At 27.0% G+C, this 21258-nt stretch overlaps 1 protein-coding gene across 6 annotated transcripts in view; it reads right to left on the bottom strand.

Moving 5' to 3' along the window:
* Positions 1-816: 816 nt before the first annotated feature.
* LOC130667044 (potassium voltage-gated channel protein Shal) overlaps positions 817-21258 on the bottom strand; it is a 159872-nt gene continuing 139430 nt past the window's right edge. For 2 of the 6 annotated variants that reach the window (XM_057468421.1, XM_057468422.1), the window contains 2 exons: positions 13765-14094; positions 817-4897 (listed from right to left, as the gene is read on the bottom strand). In XM_057468421.1, the coding sequence (XP_057324404.1) occupies positions 13882-14094 (213 nt within the window). In that variant the 3' untranslated portion in view covers positions 817-4897; positions 13765-13881. Of the gene's footprint in view, positions 4898-13764; positions 14095-18824; positions 19813-21258 lie in introns of those variants that run through there. The other 4 variants (XM_057468420.1, XM_057468423.1, XM_057468426.1 and 1 more) reach the window with 4 other exon arrangements.

The raw sequence follows: 21258 nt of genomic DNA, 5'->3' as shown, positions 1-21258 counted from the left end.
TTCCATTGATTTATGAGATAAAATTTTAAACTCAATCCATCAGAAAAGTTAGATGATTTTTTGAATCCCTTGAAAAAATAACTATCCATCCTCTTTATCATTAATTGCTTATCTATGTACATTTAACTTTCCACTACTTGACATTCAACAATAAAAAAAGTAATTACAAATTTACTAAGTAAATGATTAATTGTGACCGACAAAATAAGTAAATAATAAAAGTAACTATCGATTAAAACCTTAGTTAAAAATAAATACCTGTGTCATTTACCAAAATTATTTATTCTGTAATACATAAAATGTTAATCAAGCAGTAACTTTATTTTAAATTAAAATTTATTGTTAAACAGACTAGGTCACTTGCGATCAATGCAGACAACTTGTAGTATAATTTTTTCTAGGACTCCTGATAAAATTTTATTTACCAACCCAATCTTAATTGTACATCTTAAGTATATACGATAAAACAATTTATGTATATATATTTTTTTTTAAATCACATCCTCTTTAAGTACCATAAATATTTGTCTCTTATTTAATTTAAATCCCGATTCAACCCTCGTATTTTTAATTTTCGATCTTAGTTCAAAAAAATTCTATTATAAATTTAAGACGCATTGCAACAAAATTCGATATATTTTTTAATTATTTTTATTATCAGTTTTAATTCAATAAATTTAAGTATTTATTTTACATTTTTGGTTAACAAGTGTAACAGGCGTTGATAATTTTCAGTAGACAATTTGCGGGAAAATTTAAATAAAGAAAAATTTTTGACGGATCAACGTCTTATTGTTTTTTAAATTAATGAATTAATTAAATTAATTATTTAAAATACAAGTTAAGTTTTTTTCAGAAAATATTGGCAGTACGGTAGTAAATTGAAAGACATATTATATAATATTTTATTTTTTCATGCACCAAAGACTGACTATTGTCTTGTCTTAATTTAAATTTAAATTTAAATTCAAATTATTTTAATATTTATATTTTATTTTGTACAGACAGTCACCCTCAGATTTATACGTAAAATTATTTATAATTATTTATTATATTTATTATTTTACACACGACTAATCACAACACTGAAGAAATTTGCCTAACTTATTTTAATAATTATTTTACTTTTTTTTTACTTAAACTTTTGTTAAATTTAATATTTAATATATTTATTATTTTATTTTTTAAAATTACTATAATTATACGAAATCTGCCAGCAGCTCGATAGCATTAATTACAAGACCCTTATACTTTCTCATTCTCATTTTCTCATTACGTGGAATGTAGTTAGATATTTAATTGCCCTATTATTTACTTATAATTTTTAATTCTGAGAAAAATAATTATTCAGATTTTTTTTTGCAATTATCACATTAATAATAAGTATTAAGTAATTGAATGTTTATAATAATAGAATTGATAATTATTCAAATTTGCTCATAAAAAATGTAATTTTTTTTTATATAAATTTAAATTATTTGTTCAGAGATTAATGAAAAATAAATAGTTATCCCTGGTGGAAATTTTTTGGACTTTTCTCTGAAAAACTCTGAAAAAGTCTTGAGAACTTTGAAACAGTCTTTAGAACTTTAGAACTGAGTTTTTCAGAGAAGATGTTGAAAAATTTCCACCAGGGGTGATTATATATTTTTTTATTTTTTTAGGTTCATCAATTTTTTCATCAATCAGCCAATTTAGGGATAAAAAAAAACACATTTTTTATGATCAATACTATAAGCAACTACAATTAGGACAAATTTTTAACATATCAAAATTTTAGTCAAAATTCAATTAAAAAATCCAAATCTTTTGATCATTCGTTTCTGGAAATTTCAAAATCCGCAGTACATAATTTAAAAGTCGCATTAATTTAAGGACATTCTTGCGTTGCTTGTGAGTCAAATAAGGGCTAACTGTTCCAAATTTAATTCTGAGGCTATTAAAGTTTTGAAAATATATCAATAATTTGTCAATTTTTTTGAACTATCGAAAATATTTAAGTAACAGTTATTGTAAAAAATGTAAATTTCTTAACTAAACAATACTTTGACTTTTTTTCATAATAAATCCGGCAATAACGCAATTTTTAAATCTCAATATATACATATATATGCCAATATCTGATTAATACATATCATGGACGATAATAATAAGAATAATTATTATAATGTGAGAAATGATCATGACTCTTTTAAAAGGGAATTTGTTTAATTACTTGTGATTGAACAAATAACTTAAATATTTCGAAAGTTTCAAAATAACCTCCAATAATTTTATGCCCATATAACAATCTTTCTCAATTCTGGAGCAAGTCTGCTCTCAAGATCGATAGGTGCTAGTGTTTCTCTACGTATGTGTCTTGCTGCAGATATTTGTGACCAGATTTAACCCTCGGAGTACACTGGGGGTCTTTTCGACCCCAGAATTTTTTTTATCCTGAAATATTTCTCAAGTTAAATTTGATTTTAATTAATTTTTTCACCGTTAAAAATTAGTTAATTCGAAATAATGGTAGTTGTATTCAAAAGAGCATTGTTTTACCTACAAAAAACGTCATGACTTGCATTCCGATAAAATGCATAGTTTTTGAGATATAACTCTTCAAAAGTGAAGTGAGGTCAATTTGACCCCGTGCGTACTCCGAAGGTCTGGTCGGAGGTGTGTACTCAATTCTGGAGTTAGACTATAGTTGAAAATAGTTGCGCATGGCTTGCTCAAGATCTGCTCAAGGCTCAAAATTTACCTTGAGCCTTGAGCAGAACTTGAGCAAGCCATGCGTAAGAACCTATTGTAAGATACTGGTGCAAGAAATGCGTTAGACACTTTTTCATTGCACCGTGTTCAAGATTTCTTTAATACTCTTGCGTACAATACAATGAGCAAGACATACACAAATCTTGACGTAGGTTTCTTGATACACGATCTTGCGAAAGACATACGTAGAAAAAGACACTAGCAGCTAGGGGTCTTGCTCAAGATACTTACTCCAGATTCTTGCTCGAAACACGTGTTATTAGGCATGAACACCTTTGTCTATGTTTACAAACGTATTTTTTTTCATCGCGCGCCGTTGCCGGTTTTCAAAATAGCCAATAGTGACGTCATGATTTCAGTTTTACTAACTATAATTATTAATAAATAATTCAAATCATCGATAAAACTATTTCTTTACAACGGTTATATCATTAGCATAAATTAAAGAATATTTTGAAACATTATTTGTCCCTTTGTCTATTCTAATAATACTTTTTTTATAAAGTTGAAACATAAAAAGTTATAGTTTCCCATAAGACTCTGTGTTAAAACTTTGATTTTTAATCGTTAATAGCTTTTTCAAATGATCGATACCATACATTGAAATTTTCAAGAACGATAATTATTGATTCATTCTTCCCAAAAATATAAAATTTGAATTTTTATCTAATATTAAGCCTCACGCAAGAACGTCCTTAAAAAATATTAAGTAGTAAAATTTGAAATAAAAATAAAACAAAACTAAATTTTATAATTTATCCTAAATTATAATTTTTCATACACAAAAACTACACAATATATCCCATTAACTGTTTTTGTTCCAAAATTTTTTTACATACTTTCAGTTTATCAAACTTTCCATTTGTTTTTAATCATTTTAAATTCTCAATTATTCGCTTCCGATTCCTAACATCAAAATTCACATTTTTTAAAAATAAATTAAATTTTCAAATAACAACACTCGCGCTTCCAACATTTCTATAGATTTTTTAACTTGTAAAAAAAATCAATAGTGTCTCTGTACAAAAAGAAATTTTTAGATAATTGACTTAAAAAAAAAAAAGTAGATACGAAAAAATGAAAAATAAATTCAAGAATTAGTGATGAAAATATTGGAATAAGCAACAGGTTGTTGATAAAAGAGGGTTGATTGTGTGTAAAAGCTTGCTTGTCCCTCACCGATCTTTCGTTCGCATATCGGCTTTGTCTCGATTTTATCGCAAGGTACTATCAGCACTTGTATATAATATATATATCATATTATATATTTATACTTTACTTAAACAACTATAACATTTATATAATAATAATCTATCGAGAATTAATAAGTATTTAAATATTTTTACACTTAAACACACGGACTCTTTCACTTAATTAATTAACAATTTCATAAAGTCCAAAATTCCACACTACTAATTTATATTTTTGAATCCCAACGACTATTAATATATTTTTTTTATATATATTTATATAATTATCCTCATTACTTCACTCAATACTCGACACAAATCTATACACTTTCAAAATCTAAACATTTTTTTTCTTTTGTTAATTAATTAATTAATTAATTGATTTTTTTTTAATTATTTTGCCCACTTTAATTTCTACTATTTTGGAACCTTTTAGAATTTATTTTATTGCAAGACTTGTACTACAATATATTCTAAATACTTCCAATTTTTAATTAGATTTTTAAATTTATTAATTATCTATATTTTTTTTATTTTTCAACAGAAAAAAAATAAATATTTACAAGAGACGATTTATTAAATAATAAGTTATTATTATTATTATTATTATTAATATTATTAATTTTTTTTTTATTTGAGTATTTATTAAATTTGAAGCGACCGGTAAATTACAACCGGAAGCAACAATTGATCGCGTGAAAGAACGAGGGCGTAGTAATTTTTTGTTTTGTGACCGACTTGAGTACAAAGATACAAAGGAAGTCTGTCGGTCTAACAAATTCTACCTTTATATTATTTATTATAATTTAATTATATAAAAAAAAAGAATTATTAATATTATTATTATCATAATTATAATCATTATTTATATATATTAAAAATCCAGTGCTATTATTATATTTTTTATTGTTAGCCATCCCTTCGTTGGACCCTCCACTGACCATTTATGTTTACTGTAAATAAAAATCTTATATATTTTCTCATGAAAAAAATAATAAAGTTGATTTATTGTAATATTTGGCGAGACTCAACTATCTGATATTCATATTTATCTTATGGTTTTATTGTTGGGAATATTTAACTGTGACTGTAAGTACTATTGTTGGTACTATCAAGTAGATATTGTACTTGTCACATTGTCGTGGGTGACTATTTATTTATGAATAGTTTATATAGTTATATAAGTTATAATAATGGTGATATTACTACTGCTAGTGAAGCGACAAAATGGAGAACGTCTGATGGTGAATAAGCATTCAAGGAAAAATGATTAAAGCGATAAAAAACAATGTCTAGTTTGGAGACAAACATTATGATAACATGGGGAATTTTTTTGAATCAATTTTTTTTTTATTTTTTAGTTTAATATAGAGGTGGGGTAAAATGAGACACTAAAAAAAGGACACGATTTTTGAGGAAAAAAAAATGTAGAAAAAAGTGACCCGTCTTTACATTTCAGCCAAAACATCACAGTCAAAATATATCAGGTGAAATATCTCAATGTAAAAATATTTACTTACGTCACTACACTGTAAAAAATCGGGAGTGATTACGGATTTTATTTAAATCCGCATTCACTTCGATTCGGAGTTTCAATACTAAAATAAACTCCCCTTCGGAGTAAATTTTACTCCGAGGGGATTAAATAAATAAACAGTCTGTTTTGCATTCACTCCGAATTTTATCTGCGCACTGATAGGAGGATTTCCTGGGAAAAAATGTTCAGACCTGTTCATGTATGATCAGACCTGAAATTAGTCATGATCATGTCTGTTCATGTCTGTCTTAAGACATAATTTCTTAAATATTAAGAACCCATTTTTTACATAGTAACAAATATTTGTTAAATACATAAAAATGATGTTTAAGAAATGATTTTTTAAATACTAAGAAATCTTTTTAAATGCTAAGAAACCCTTCTATCAGTGCGTTTACTCCACAAATTTCTTACAGAGTATCGAATGTAAAATTGAAATGTTAGTGTAGGAGCCGTTCATAAAAAACATCACGCAAAATTTTACCTTTTCAGACCCCTCCCCCTCTTTCGTCACACTATGTCACATTTTCTGCGATTCCCCTATCGATATTGCATCACAAATGATAGACCCCCCTTATGACGGAAATACATACATAGAAATATCTATATGTTTACAAATATGTAACGAATGACTTTCTTTTTTGACAAAAAAATAATATTAAACAAACCGTGAAAAATTTGAAAAAATTGTTTGATAACCTGCGAACGTCACGTTGCCTTATACCCCCCGACCCCCCATGCCACAGTCGGCGACTGCCCTTCCTGCCCCATAAGTGCGAAAGTATTTTATGAACGGCCCCCTATGAGATATTTTGACTGAGATGTTTTTGGCTGAGATAAAATGAGACGGAACCGTAGAAAAGAATGCAAGTCAGTCTAGACAATGCGAGCAATTAAAAATTTTCTATACAAATTTTTGTTTGTTTGTTATCTGAATTTTTTTATTGAAAACTGGAAAAATTTCCGAGCTAAAGAGGTCACTACTAAAAATTGTTATTTTATTAATTTGATTATGGAAATCAAAAAAATTGTTTTGACACTGGTCCATTTTACCTCAGTTTATATTCTTCCCAGTTCTCAATAAAATATCCTAAAAAAAATCTATAAAATTTTTAGCAGATCTTAGAATGTTTTTAAATTTTTAAAAAACTTTTCTGATTGAAGCTAATAAATTTTAATTGTATAATTAATTGAAAAATTGAACAACAAAAATGCTATTGTTCAGTATAAAAAAAAGTTATTTTTCACTTGTCCAGAGTAAACTATTTTAAAAATTTTTTCTTGTATGAATATTTCGAACAGTGAACATGAAAAACAATGTCACTACAATATATGTGCAAACATAATAATAAAAGAAGAAAAAAAAGTGTAGTAGTGTATAGTTTTAGATTCACTTCTCTCGGAAACTAAACTTACATGAATTCATATTATATTTTTTCCTCGTACTTAAATAAAAGTGAAGGAAAAAATATGTAAATGGAGTTTGAAGAGTTGGATTTGAAATGAGAGCTTTTAAGGTAATCCTTTCGTTGGTAAGTCATAAGTGATTTTATGTATGACGATTTTTTTTTAAATTTTTCATTGGCTTACTTTCATACTTTACTTCATAGTGTTACGTAAATTTTTTTTTATTCATGTTTATGGTAAATTTTTCTTTGTTAAATAAAATTTTTCTGAAAATAACCAACGATAGTTATTACGTCAAAAGTAATTGAATTAAATGCGACAAAATAAATGAATAGAGTAATTATATAAATAAAAATAACAATAATAATAAAATAACTCATCCATCCATAAATCAGGAAATGAATTACTTGACTCGGTGGTTGAGTTGTCGGTAAGTTAAGATCTTATGCTTGATTTTTCGTGGTGGTTATAAAAGTTTAAAGGGATGGTTGATGCCAGAATGACAATGCCGAAGAGGGAATAGAGACAACACCCAATTCTCCTGACAGTTACTTCACTACAGTACACTGACAGACAAAGACAGAAAACAAGTAGAAGACAAACGTCAGCGTTGTCTTTCTCTTCCTCTGGTTCTTCATCCCTAACAATTGTTACTGCCATCCTTCCTGCTTTCTCTCTTACTCTTCCCAACTTCCAGATCGATATCTCAACCACATTGTTCTACGATGACTATATATATATATTTTCAGAGTCTGAACTCTCGCTCAATTCCACTTTTATCCTTTCTCTCTCTCTCCCTCTCGTTTTCTCCATACTGCACATCCGTTGCACATGAAATCTCGCTTGATAATGGTGGCATTTCCTCTCTGATACTATCCTACACTTTTTACAGCCAAAAAGTCTCAGCTATTTTTATTTTATTCACAAAAAAATTTACTACCAATAAAAAAAAAGAATTGAGTTGAATTTTTTCCACAACTTTTTTTTGTCAATTTCTTCAATTGCGCGATCGAAAAAAATATTTAATTCATAGTAATTTTAATTTAAAATTTATCATCAATTACTGAGTCAGTTAGTTCATCTTTTAAAGAAACTTGATCATATTTTTATGTGCACATCGAATAAGGTCATAAATTTATTTATTTTTTAATAAAATATGATAGAAATATTTTTTTATTCCTAAACTTTCCTTTTTTTTTTTATATGTACACTGTAAAAAGAGCGGTGGTAAAAATGGACTCAATTTAACACCGCGCAGTGTTAAAGTGAAATAACACCGGTGTAAGTCCTCTCAGTTAAGTGGCTCAAGTTCTTCGTTCACGTGATACAAGGGTTTTATTAATTTTGTAAATAAAATATCTGTCAAAAATTATTTCGAAGCCTATCAAATTTAATCCTTCATATTTTCATTAATGAGAAATTAATAAAAATAATTATTTACTTATTTTGCTATGCACTTATTTAAGTAGTTAAGGTAAAAGCCCCTATACCCGTTCACTTTTCATTGGAGTGAGATTAAATCACTCGATATAAATTAATAAATAAAATTAAAAACCATATTTTTTTTTTATAGTTATTTTTTGAAGTTTCCAGTATTCGAATAAAATTCAAGTTTGTAAAAAATATATTTAATAAGATACAGTTATAACAATTCTTAAAAAATTTGACGTAACCTAAATTTAAATTCACGAATGAACGTTACAGTAAAAAATACCCGGCTGAGCGTGATTTTGAAAACAGTCATTTAATTTAAATTTATAATCTATTATAAAATAATTTGATACATCATATTTTAATATATTTAGATTCACAAATAATTCTTTATCAATAATAATATTTTTAGTAGTAATTTATTTTTTATAAAAACGCCTTAAACAGTTAAAGAGAGCGACTAATGGTACTGGGCGGGTATAGAGGCTTTTACCTTACTTATGTTACACGTAATTTATTTAAAAATCACACAATTTTACGTCCACCATTTCAATCATCAATAATTTAATTAATTAATAAAAACACTTTTTAACTTCAGTGATCGCGTAAGTAAAAATATTCACAAAGTAAAATATTTTAACTCCAGTAAAGAATATTTACACCGTCAGCGGTGTTATTTTGAACCCGCGTTCGGTGTTTAAATTTAACACCGAAAATTTTGACACCTACACCGCTTGGACTTACCCCGGTTATTTTTACAGTGTATATATAAATTTAATGAACCCACATACAGAGCAGACTTTTTTAATTTATTTAATCCACAGCGTACTGACTTTTTTTTATTTATTTCTTCATATCACTTATCCATTCCTCAGAGACTTTATCATAGATTTTTCCGTACATAATTTTTTTTACTCAGTGAATCATGACATTAAAATATTACCGGAGAAAAATATAATTCCTTAGTTATTTTTTCAAAATAATATCAATTATTATTATTTTCCGCCTTCAATACGTTGATATATTTGTCTTTTAGTTCAGAGATGATAGACTTGATAAATAACAAAGCAATTTATTTTAGATATTAATGTCAACGTCTGACCATTAAATGTTTTACCACTTGAGCGATAAGTTTTTACAACTTCAGTTACAGTCAACATTCAAAGTGGCTCATATTACAATAGCAGTATGTAACAAATTTCATTAGTCAAGTAACACTTTATGAACTAATATATATAAATATATGTATACATAATTTCATTGATTTAGTAATCTCGAAAACTAGAATCTGCATTGATACATTTGATGATGCAGCAACGCAAACTTCATCTTTCATTAAAGAACTTGTAGGATGTTTGAGAAAGTTCTGTTGAATAGAAACTCTATCACACCCAGCATCCACTGAAAGCACCAACTAATTCACATTTGACCTAAATTTTCATCCTACACATCAGTTTCTGATGGAACACATACATTTAGCTTGCTTTCAATTTTCACGTTTTAAGAAAACCAGATTTATTTTACTTTATTCCTTTATTTGTGATCAATTTTTATTAGTCGCGTGTAAAAAAAAATCGCTCGGAAAAGATTCCGAAAACGTTCGACGTGTGGAACTTCTAAGCTTGAGACAGATTAGACCTTCGAGTGGAACTTTTGTCATTTTTATAGTAAAAAAAAGTTTACCTAAGACTTTATATGATCGAATTTTGAATAAAAATGTAACGTTTTTAAAACATATTTTTCAAAACGTATTTTTATTGCATTTTGATGGCAATAAAGTAAGCAGACATGTAAAAATTTTTTGATTTTTTTTTAACAAAAAAATAAATATTGAAAAAAATATTTTGGAAAATTGCACGTATAGTTTATGAAATTTTCGGCATGTACATTTTTTTAGAAATAAATTTTTTTTATTATTTATCTGTTAAACAAAATTTCTTTTAATTTCAAATGTCTGCTAACTTTACTATCATTACATTTTACCCTTATTTCGAAAAAGTTCAAAGACCTCTGATTTGGAACGTTTTTGGACTTTTATGAAACTATTGGTTTCTAATGGGAACTTTTTCGGAACGAGGGTAAAATGGAGTAAAAATACATTTTAAAACATGAGTGTGAATGTAGCAGACATCAGACAAATTTAAGATTATAAATAAATAGAGTAAATCATTAATAAAATAAAATTTTTAAAAAATGCACATTCAAAAAATTTGGAAATTAATAATACAATTTTAAATTTGTCTGATGTCTGCTACATTCACACTCATTTTAAAACATGATCCTGAATGATTTTTTTTTTTTTCAACAAATCAATTACAAAAAAAAAAATATGCACTTGTAGAAAATTTTAAAAACTACAGGTGCAATTTTTTAAAATATTTTTTTTTTATAATTTATCGTTTTAAAAAAAATCCGAAAATTATTGGACGTCGGCTTACTTCAGTATAATTTCAAAACGTTTTTTTTTTTACTCAAAATTCGCTCATATAAAGTTTTAGGTGAAATTTTTTTTTACTATCAAAATTACAAGTTCAAAAAAAGTTCTACTTGAGGTTCTAATCTGTCTCAAGTTTAGAAGCTCCACATATCGAACTTTTTTGGAATCTTTTTCGAACGAATTTTTTTTCCACCATTCACTTTCTTTCTTTCTCTCTTATATTCTGTTTTCCTATTTATTATTTAAAATTTTCACACTAGTGCATATTAAATCTGCGCCGTCTCGGCTGACTTTGATCGTTATCACCATAATGATCAAGTTTCTTTATACGTCTCTTGTGGCATTTCTCTTCTTCGTGATTGAAATTTAAGCTGATACAAGTAACTTGGTATACATATATATATCGGCAAACGGATATTGCTTTATTGCATGTGACTTACTTTGATATCATATATTTTATTTAATTAGAATTTAATAATCTTCGTTAAGTAAAAAATACCCCAATAATTTTAGGGTTTAATAAATTTATGAATTCATAAATTTTATTTAATTTAAAGATAGTAAGTAATGGGATAATAAGATGACATTTATTAACTTGCGATCTGTACATTTGGACTTTTTTCTTTATCTTTATAAATATTGCGATATTAGTTTGGCAGTTCGAGGAAATTAATCGCTTATTTTTTAATTGATTTCAATGTAGATAATTTTTCATTTCTATATCACGAGTATTGATATTAATATTGAGAAATTTAAAAAATACAAAATTTATTACTTCGATTGTTAAGTAATTTTTATTGTTATATTTATTTATTACTGGAAACTTGTTCTAGATTTTTATGCTATCACTTGAATACGAATTTTTAGATTTTTTAACGGCTAAGCTTTTATTGATTCATGAAAAATATGTCTTGTGTTATAAATTGATACGAGTTTTTATTTTTTTTTTGTTATTCTGTAGAGTAAGGATATCAATTCAGTATTTTTTGATATTATTATTAGTATTGATTTTTTTTTCAGCTGCAATTCTTTTAGTGAAAATGAAAATTGAAAAATTAATTACTTTGTCAGCTCAGTTTTATAAATAAACTTTTTTTAAAATGATCGAAAATTGTTTGGTAGCAAAAAAAACGGCTGACTGTTGATGTCTTGTACTACTTAATAACTTTTTTCAAGGGGATTTAAGTCAACAGAAAATAAGTGAATTTAAAGATTTTATTTTTTTAATTGAAAAAAGAAAGATTTAAGATTTCGTTTGAAAAGTATTTTTTATTGCTGTGTAAAGATGAGTTTGTAAAATTTTAATAAAAAAAAAAAATAATGAATATTTGAGGTAACGAGACACTAGACCCTCGGAAATTTTTTATGGCTCAAATGTCGCAAGATAACGCTTATTGTAGTCATCAGAAAAAATGAACAAAACAAAATCTTAACGAGGAAGCTCGTCGTTGTTACCGGAACTGGATTATTCAAAATAACCGTGTAAATTAATATGCCGGTTTTTTAAAAAAAGTTTGAACCTTTACGATTTTTTACTTGAGGAGCCTTGAAAAACTATAGAATTTTATTTTTAAAATTCAAATCCTAGTTCGCGACAGAGGAACTGATTACGAAGAAAATAAGCTTTTGTCCATCGGAACCGGTTATTAATTTTCGAGTTACCGTTGGATATTTCTGGACTAAAAGTTGTTTTTCAGGAAGCGCGTTTAAACTTTAAAGTGCGATGCGCACAAAATTTCTTATAAACATCCATAATTCATCGGATTGTAATGGTTTTCTATGAATTACTGTAGAGATTTAAGAAGAATTCCTCTTGAGTCTGAGGGTCCAAATAACAGACTCACAAAAATCAATAAATGTCATCTTTATTATCCTCTTACCCGCCATCTTATTATCAAATTCAAAAAAGACAAAAAAAAAAAAAGTTTGTATCAGTAACGAAAAATGTCTAGCCATTGAATTTTCATAAAATAAAAATTTCTGAGATCTAAAAGCTCCAGATAATTTAAAATAAAACTAAATCTCCTATCAAATTAAATACAAATGATTACTGTTTATAAAAATAAAATTGAATCATATGGAATTTAAATCTATTTTAAAATAAATAAAAAGCTATTAATATTTTTCAGATCAATATTGACCTATTTGAACATCAGTTTATTTTTAAATTATCTTTCAGCAAAAAATATTTAATAAATATGCATTTTTCAACTGACATATTAACCGGGAAATATAAATAAAACTGTAGCAGCATTTATGGAATTTTCAAAAAATTATAAAAATATTTACAAATAAAATAGCAATGCAAATAAATTCAAGCAATGAAACATTCATAAAAATATTATTTAAAAAAGTTAACTAGTGAGTTAATTAATTAGCATTAATAAAACCATACCATGCATGTAAAATAAACCAGTGTGATTTTTTCAATACTATCTCTAATGTTCTCTTAAAAAAAAAAGAAATTTAATTAAATTCCATTTAAAATTTTAATTTAAGACGAGATAATAAATTTTCGCAGCCACAGACTCGTCTTTTCTTCGACTTGTCCATTTAATTTTTTTTTTTTTATTTCCCTTCTTTTCTGTTCTTCTTCTTCACTGGCGCATATTTTTTGCCACTTGCCTGCCAATATAACTAAATTAATTCGTCTTGATTAAATCCGTCGGATAGGCAGAGATAAATAAAAAATATATTAAAAAAAAAAGTAACGAAATGAGAAATGGCTAAAAAATAAAATAAAGGAGCTGGGAAAAAGTAAACTCGAGTGATATCGGAAACAGATCGCTTGTCCGAGCCGCGAATCAGACGCTCCCATTGATTTTACATCTGATCAAAACCATAAATCAGTTTATTTTTATTACTAAACAACTAATTAACTATTTAATTACTAATTTATTAACAAACATTAACAATTAACAGTAAAAAAAATAAGAACAAGAGTTGAGTCTCGCCAAAATTTGAATTTAAATAAACGGAGGACAAGAATTAAGATTTTTGAGGCTCACCGTTAAATTCGGGCAGACAGGGACACGGCCATGTGATCTCTGACATAAGACATAAGACGAGCAGAATCATTTTCTTGATCGAAGACGTAGATCAACAACGCGGCTCGATCATCGGATTCAAGCGGTCTCCGATACCCGAAGCGGTGGCTGCCCACCAGAAGTCATGACAGACGTAGTACAGGTAGTAGTACAAGTAGTAGTAGTAGTAGTAGTAGTAGTAGTAGAAGTATTATTGGTGGTGGTGGTGGTGTTGGTGGTGGTGATGGGGACCGGAAGTGACTGTAGGGCCTGCATGTCGCAGGTGTGGTGGGAACCGCGCTTCTTAAGGTCCTGGAACAATTTTTTCATTTCGGACATATTTCAAAAATTTTTCTTTCTCTCCTAAATTCTTCATTTTAAATCATTTCCTCTCTCCTTTTATCTCGGACGATTATCTTCCCTGTTGTTTTTTAAATAATTATGATACTGAAATTAGCCATGACAATGAAGTTAACAGACATTTAAAAATTTTTTGATTTGTTTTAACAAAAAAAAAAAACAATAAAAAAAATAGTTTGAAAAATTGCGCGTATAGTTTATGAAATTTCCGACATGTGCATTTTTTTTTCATTATTTATCTGTTAAAAAAATTTTTTTTAATTTCAAATGTCTGCTAACTTTACTATCATAAATTAGCCGACGTCTAATAATTTTTGGATTTTTTTTAAAGCGATTTTAAATAAAAAAAAAAATATTTCATAGAATTGCACTAGTATTTTTTTAAATTTTCTACATGTGCAAATTTTTTTTTTATATTTAAATTGTTCAAAAAGAAAACCCAAAAATTGTTGATTGTTTGCTAACTTCAGGATCATAAATAATTAACAAGATTTTTAATTATTAATTAAATTACTTTTCCTGTACTTTGCAAAAACCTTTTATTTATTTTTTTTTTTTTTGTAGAAAAAAAAATAGGAGAGAGGAAAGACGTTGCTCCAAGTATTTTAATGCTTCATATCACGTTACAAGTAATTAAAAAATATATTATTAATTATAAGTATAAATATAACAAAATAATTATAATTAAAAATAAATAAATATATAAATTTTTAAATTAAATGGAAGTTAAAAAAAAATACTCAATGTCCAATGACCTAATTATTTTGAAATAAAATAATTTTTATAAAATGCAATTCTATTTATATAATAAAATAATATAAGTGGTTTAAATATTAAAATAGCAACTACTAAACTATTACTGTAGTACAATATACATATAAATATATTTATACAATTATATAGTTTGAATAGTTGTAGTAGTAACAGTAATAGAAGTGGAAATAGTGGTAGTGGATATGCCAGTCATGGAAACTACGACATTGCTAATTAAATATTTACAATACTGTGCAATGCAAATATGGTTCGTGCAAGTGAAACATCGTCTGACGCTAGGACAACATACTAACAATATATATACATATATAAATTATAATAAATAAATTATTAAAGTTTTGTTTATTAACTTAAAGTAAAATTTTAATTGTTTGGTGACTAATTTGTTTGTACATTTTATTTTATTATAAAATTTGGTCTGAGTGCGCAATCTTACTGTCAGAGGCTTCAGGGATTAATTTGTAGTCATAAATAATTAATATGTATATTACGGTTTTAATATTTAATGATACCCAAAGTGCTTTCGGTTTGAGAGTAATTTAGTATGTAATGCGCATTAATATGCAACAGGAATCAATTTTATTGTCGGTTTTAATTTTATTGTACTTTGTCGGTTGGATATGTGAGAAATTATGTTGTCTAGAATTTTTTTTATTGCCTGTTAAAGTCTTTGCCTTTGACAATAAGTAGACCGTAGAGTAGTTTTATTGGTTTTTTAATTGTGTTTTTAGTGCTTTGTTTAAGGAGATCCTTTAGATTATTTTGTTTTATGACTTTTTTTTAGCTTTAAGACTATGAATATATTTAAAAAATTGTTTAAAAAAAGAGTTATAAATAATGCTAAGACATTGTTGGTACTGAGAATGTGTACAATTTTTGTCAGTAAAAAATTTTAATGAGGCATTAGAAGTTTGAATTTCTTTAATACACGCAGATAATTTTTGAGTAAAAATTACCCATAAAGTTTGGTACTGTTACAGGGTGGCCACAATGATTTCAAAATTCCCTGATATTTCCAGGTTTTCCAGTAAAGTTTTTCACATTTTTCCCTGATTTAGAAATTTTATTTGTATCATTTGGATATTTAAAGTTTTTAATATATTTTCATTTTTAATAATGAAATTTGATAATTAAATCATGCGAGAAACCAGAAAAAAGGGCAATAAAATAAATTAATATTGCCTACTTATGATTATTCGATGTTAAAAATGGATTAGTTAAAATATATAATGAAAAATTTTGTAATTTAAATAAATTCAAAATACACGGGTTGCAAAAATTAAGGGATATTAAAAAAATTTCAAATTTTTTAGTAATTTTCAATAGTTTGTAACTCGAAGGAAAATGATCGTACAATAAAAACAAAAAGTCAAACTGTAGCTTCAAGTGTCTAGTTTTCGGATCTGGGTCTTTAAATTTTTTTATTATGCACGGTTCCGGAGCAATCAAAAATCAATTATAATTATTGAAAAAAATTTATTGAAGCTCGAAGACCGTTTTTAAGACGAGCAAAAATTTGGTAAATTTCTTTTTCGACGGTTTTCTTAGGATTACTCCGGAACCGGACATAGTAACAAAAATTTAAAGACCAGATCAGAAAACTAGACACTTGAAGCTACAATTTAACTTTTTTGTTTTTGTCGTATGACCATTTTCCTTCGAGTTACAACCTGTTGAAAATCACTTTAAAATTTGAAATTTTTTTAATATCCCTTAATTTTTATAACTAGTGTATAATTTAAAATTTTTTAAATTTTGAACTGTTACAATTCAATTCCCGGATACTTTTCGAAATTCCCTGACATTTCCATGATATTTCCCGGTTGCATTAAATTCCCTGATAATTCCCGATATTCCCGGTTTTCCCGGTTCGTGGCCACCCTGTGTTAGCACATCTAGTCAGAAACTAAATTTTTACTATCCTGGGAAAAAAAGTTTAGATCTGAACAGATCTAATTTGATCTGGGCAGATATAAACAAAATGCAGATCTAAACTTTTTTTCCCGAAAATGAAAAAATAAAGAACGAAAAAAATTTTTTACATGTCAAAATAAATAACTACTGCAAATTAGCCTCTACCTTTTTTTCAAATAACAATTTTTAAAAAATTATTATTCGTAATTAATTCACATTTCATATTTTTTAAAATCAATTTTTTTTTATCGTCGCAGAAAAAAAGGATTTCTTGGCGCAAAAAAGTTCTCCTCGCCCCAAGAAAATTTTTAGTTGACCCAAGAAATTTTCAAATTATGAATTGAAATACCAAAATTTTCTTGAGGAGAGAAAAATTTTTTTGTGAAGCGATAACAAATTTTTTCTTGCGCTAGGAAATTTTTTTTCTGTGTACTTAAAATAACTCTGATTAAACAACTGAAATCAATCAAATTAAACAGAATTCAATTTTTAATTCTATATAATTCAGATAAATTCTGATCATTCGGTTCCTTAAAAAATAATTCTGTTTAATTCGGCAGAAAAACTAGAATTCATCCAAATTGAAACGATTTTAAATAATTCTATTCGGTTTAATTCGAAAATAATTCTAAAATTTTTTGTTCTGACTCCGAATTAAACTGAATAAAAACATATTCCAAATTTTTAAATCGGTTTTATTCTGTTTAATTGGAAAATAATCCGTGAATTCTTTTAAATTCTGTCTTACCGAATTTAACGTAATATAACAGAATGGAAATTTTCAATTGTTGAATTATGTTTTGCAGAATTCGACAGAATTGAGGAGAATTAAAATTTTCAACTCGCTCAAATTCAGTTGTTTAATCAGGGAAAATAACAAAATATTTTAATTTAAATAAAAAAAAGTTTTTATTAAAAAATATAAAAGTAAGTTATTAAGATTGAAAATAATTTTTTTTTAATAAAATATTTACTTAATAAATTGAAGTTCCTAAGTAATTATAATATAAATATCGATTAGCTGTCAATTAAAATCTTGCCTGCGGGTCTTTACTGATTTTATTAAAAAAAAAAAATTAATAAACATCTTAACCAATTTAATTAAAACTTCCGACAACAATTTATTTACAAGGATCTCCTTAATTAAACATAAAAAATATGTCAAAGTGCTTTAAATAATTATCATAAAATCGTGCACAGATATATAAAGTATATTTCGATACGAAAACCTCAGCCATTGCAATAAAATTATCATAAAAAAAAAAAAATACACAAATACACAAATATATAAACATGTGCAGAAAATAGGTTGGCATGTGCGCATCGCATTCACTTTTCCTTCATTTATTTTTTAATGCTTTACCTTATGACGGGTACGAACATACACTGACATCAACACACAGAAGCCTTAAGAATAACAATAATAAAAAAAAATATATATCAAAAATAATAAAAAAATGACATAATTGTAAGCGCCGACACTTTACTAACAAATAGAGCCGTCTCAAGACTCAACAATTTAAATATTTTTATTTATTATTTTCATCCTGAATATTTTTCATGCTTCAAAATCATCTTGCCAGCTTTTCTTTGCATATATTTTACTCAATCTTAGACTTATACTAGCGTGAAAAGACAAAACTCAGACTGAATCCGTCTTCTGGCAGTCAGAAAAAAAAGCTCTGTTATTTATTATTTTTTTTTTTGTCAATAGAAGTTAAGATTTTCTTTGCAGACACGGCAATCGCAGAACAGGCAAGTAAAAAAAATCTTGAATGTGAAGCACAAAGCCAAAGCTTAAACACATACGTCATCCATTTTTTAACATACACGTTGAATCAGATGGTAACAATGAAGAATCACTTGAGTCTTCATTGTTAAACAGACAATTACAAGTCCATGGAGAGAAAAAAAAATTAATTTTTCCATTTTTTTTAATTATTTTCTTTTATCCGGTCATATTTTTTTTTTTTTTTTTAGTTAAGGTCCTTTACCTTTTTGCGTACTTCAATACGGTCGCTGTAAACCAGCACCACTCTATCCTTGTTCTCGTTGGATGTTAGCTGATACGATAAGCTCTAGTGATTTAACACGTGTTTCATATTAACAGCAATGCAATTAATCCCATTGTATTTTATGTATTTATAAATTTATATACATAATTATTTTATTTATTTATTTCCATATATTTATATCCCATTTTATAATTTATAATTTTAAATTTATTGGCATTTAGCAATCAAATGCGCGCCATTATATTTAATGGTTAATTTTTATTTATTTTTTTCATTTAAATCGTTGATAGAAACACATTAACACACATATGGTATGTGTGTAATAAATAACACGTGAAAAGAGAGAGAGAGCGAGTACGAGAGACAAATAAGTCCGTAGATATGTAGAGAAATCCCAGAGCACAGCAGATTATTATTTATTTTAGTTGTAGAGCAGAGAAGAGCAGGCAGAGTAGAGCAGATAGGGTTGGATCCGTTGGACGTTGATCAAGTTGATGGCCGAGGTAATCGTCGTCGTCATAAATACATACAAGCCACGATGATGATGATGATGATGATCGATCGCCAATATTGTCAGGCATGCCACGAAAATAGGGAAACAATTTCATTGATTTATATATTGATATATATATATATATTTTTTCAAAAAAATCTTTCTTTAACACAACTCGCATCTCTTTTATTTAAAATTACTCTCTGTTAAATCAAAATTATTCATGTCTTCATGCAATAATCGATATTTATCTATATTTATATTTTTATATATATATTTATATTTATTGCGTCTCTCAAATTTTTTAAAATAAAGGGGCAGTTTTTTTGTTTAATAGTATATATTTATATGTATGTATATTTTTGTTCAAAACGAAGCTTCAACGAGATAAGTGTCATCCACGGTGCCCGTCTGTCCCGCTGTACTTCCCGAGGTTTGGGCTCTCGTTGCTGGGATGTACTGACTGTACGCCTGCTGAAATTTACACCACAAACACACACTACATTGTTGCACGTCAGTCACGCCTAACACTAACGATCTTCCTATTTTTTATTCATATATTTATATTTTACTTTACTATTATTTTTTAAATAAATAAATATATGAATTAGCCAGTAAATTAATCATTTATTTATTTATTTTTTTTATAATTACAAAAGGTCGATGTAAATGTAAATGTGGTTGCGAATTGATCTGGAGTCATATATAAAGGGCCGAATAAATATATATGCGTAAGTTATAGGTGAGACTGAATAAAATATTAATGAGCATTAATTATTGATTTATTTAATATTTATATTTATATAAATTAAACTGGACATGAGTTAAATAAAATATGTGGTAATTATTTATATTGGGTTACGGTTATTACGTGTGGTAACTTAACGCCATTATAGATTACCGGAAAATGATAATAATGTATTGGTAATAATGGACGCATTGTGAATTTTAAATGCTAAATGGAGATGTATGATAATGTGTTGTGTGTTATTGTATATAAGATACGAATCACGTAAAGCGAGAATGAAAAAAAAATTTAACTATATTTAGTAGCTAATGTCGTTACAAATTATTTATGCATTCTATATAATTGCGATTTACTATAGGCTGCTGTCATTCATTGATCGGTAACGATCATGTGAGTTTACTGTCAAGATCAATACTTCAAGTTGTCGTAGTAGTTTTAATTTTAATAATAACGTAACAGAAAAATCGATTGTTTATTAATAGTTATGGTTGATTTTTATTTATCGAGGGCTGAATATATCGAGATAATTTATAAGTACGATTCGGTAACGATTGAGTACAAACATACTTTAAGTAATTTGAAAGAACCCGGGTCGAAAAATTTGATCTGATTTTAGTCAAACTATAGTTCAAATGAATCAGTGAAATTTTACTGATTCAACCAGTGAATTTAAGTGATCGATCACTCCCGTGTAAAAAAAAATCGTTCCAAAAAGATTCCAAAAGGGTTCCGCATGCGGAACTTCTAAAAATGAGACAGATTAGAACTTCGAATGGAACTTTTTTGGAACGTTAGTAATTTTGATGGTAAAAAAAAGTTTTTATCAGCAAATCGAGAATCAAAAAAGGACGTTCTTAGAACTTTCTTGGAATTTTTTATGGACGTTTTTTTTTGTTCTATGAAAAATTCAAAAGTAGTGATTTTTGAACTATTTTGGCATCTTTCTCGAACGTCTTGAGTCTACAAAAGATGCAAAAGTTCCAAAAACGTCCTTTTTTGATTCTCGATTTGCTGATAAAAACTTATTTTTTACCATCAAAATTACTATCGTTCCAAAAAAAAATGGAACAAAAGTTCCATTCGAAGTTCTAATCTGTCTCATTTTTAGAAGTTCCGCATGCGGAACTTTTTTGGAATCTTTTTGGAACGAATTTTTTTTTACACGGGTGGTT

The sequence above is a fragment of the Microplitis mediator genome, chromosome 4 (assembly GCF_029852145.1).
Source record: "Microplitis mediator isolate UGA2020A chromosome 4, iyMicMedi2.1, whole genome shotgun sequence".
Taxonomy (NCBI): Eukaryota; Metazoa; Arthropoda; class Insecta; order Hymenoptera; family Braconidae; genus Microplitis; species Microplitis mediator.
Note: the sequence above shows the minus strand (reverse complement) of the source record. Positions and strands in the feature narration are given on the sequence as shown.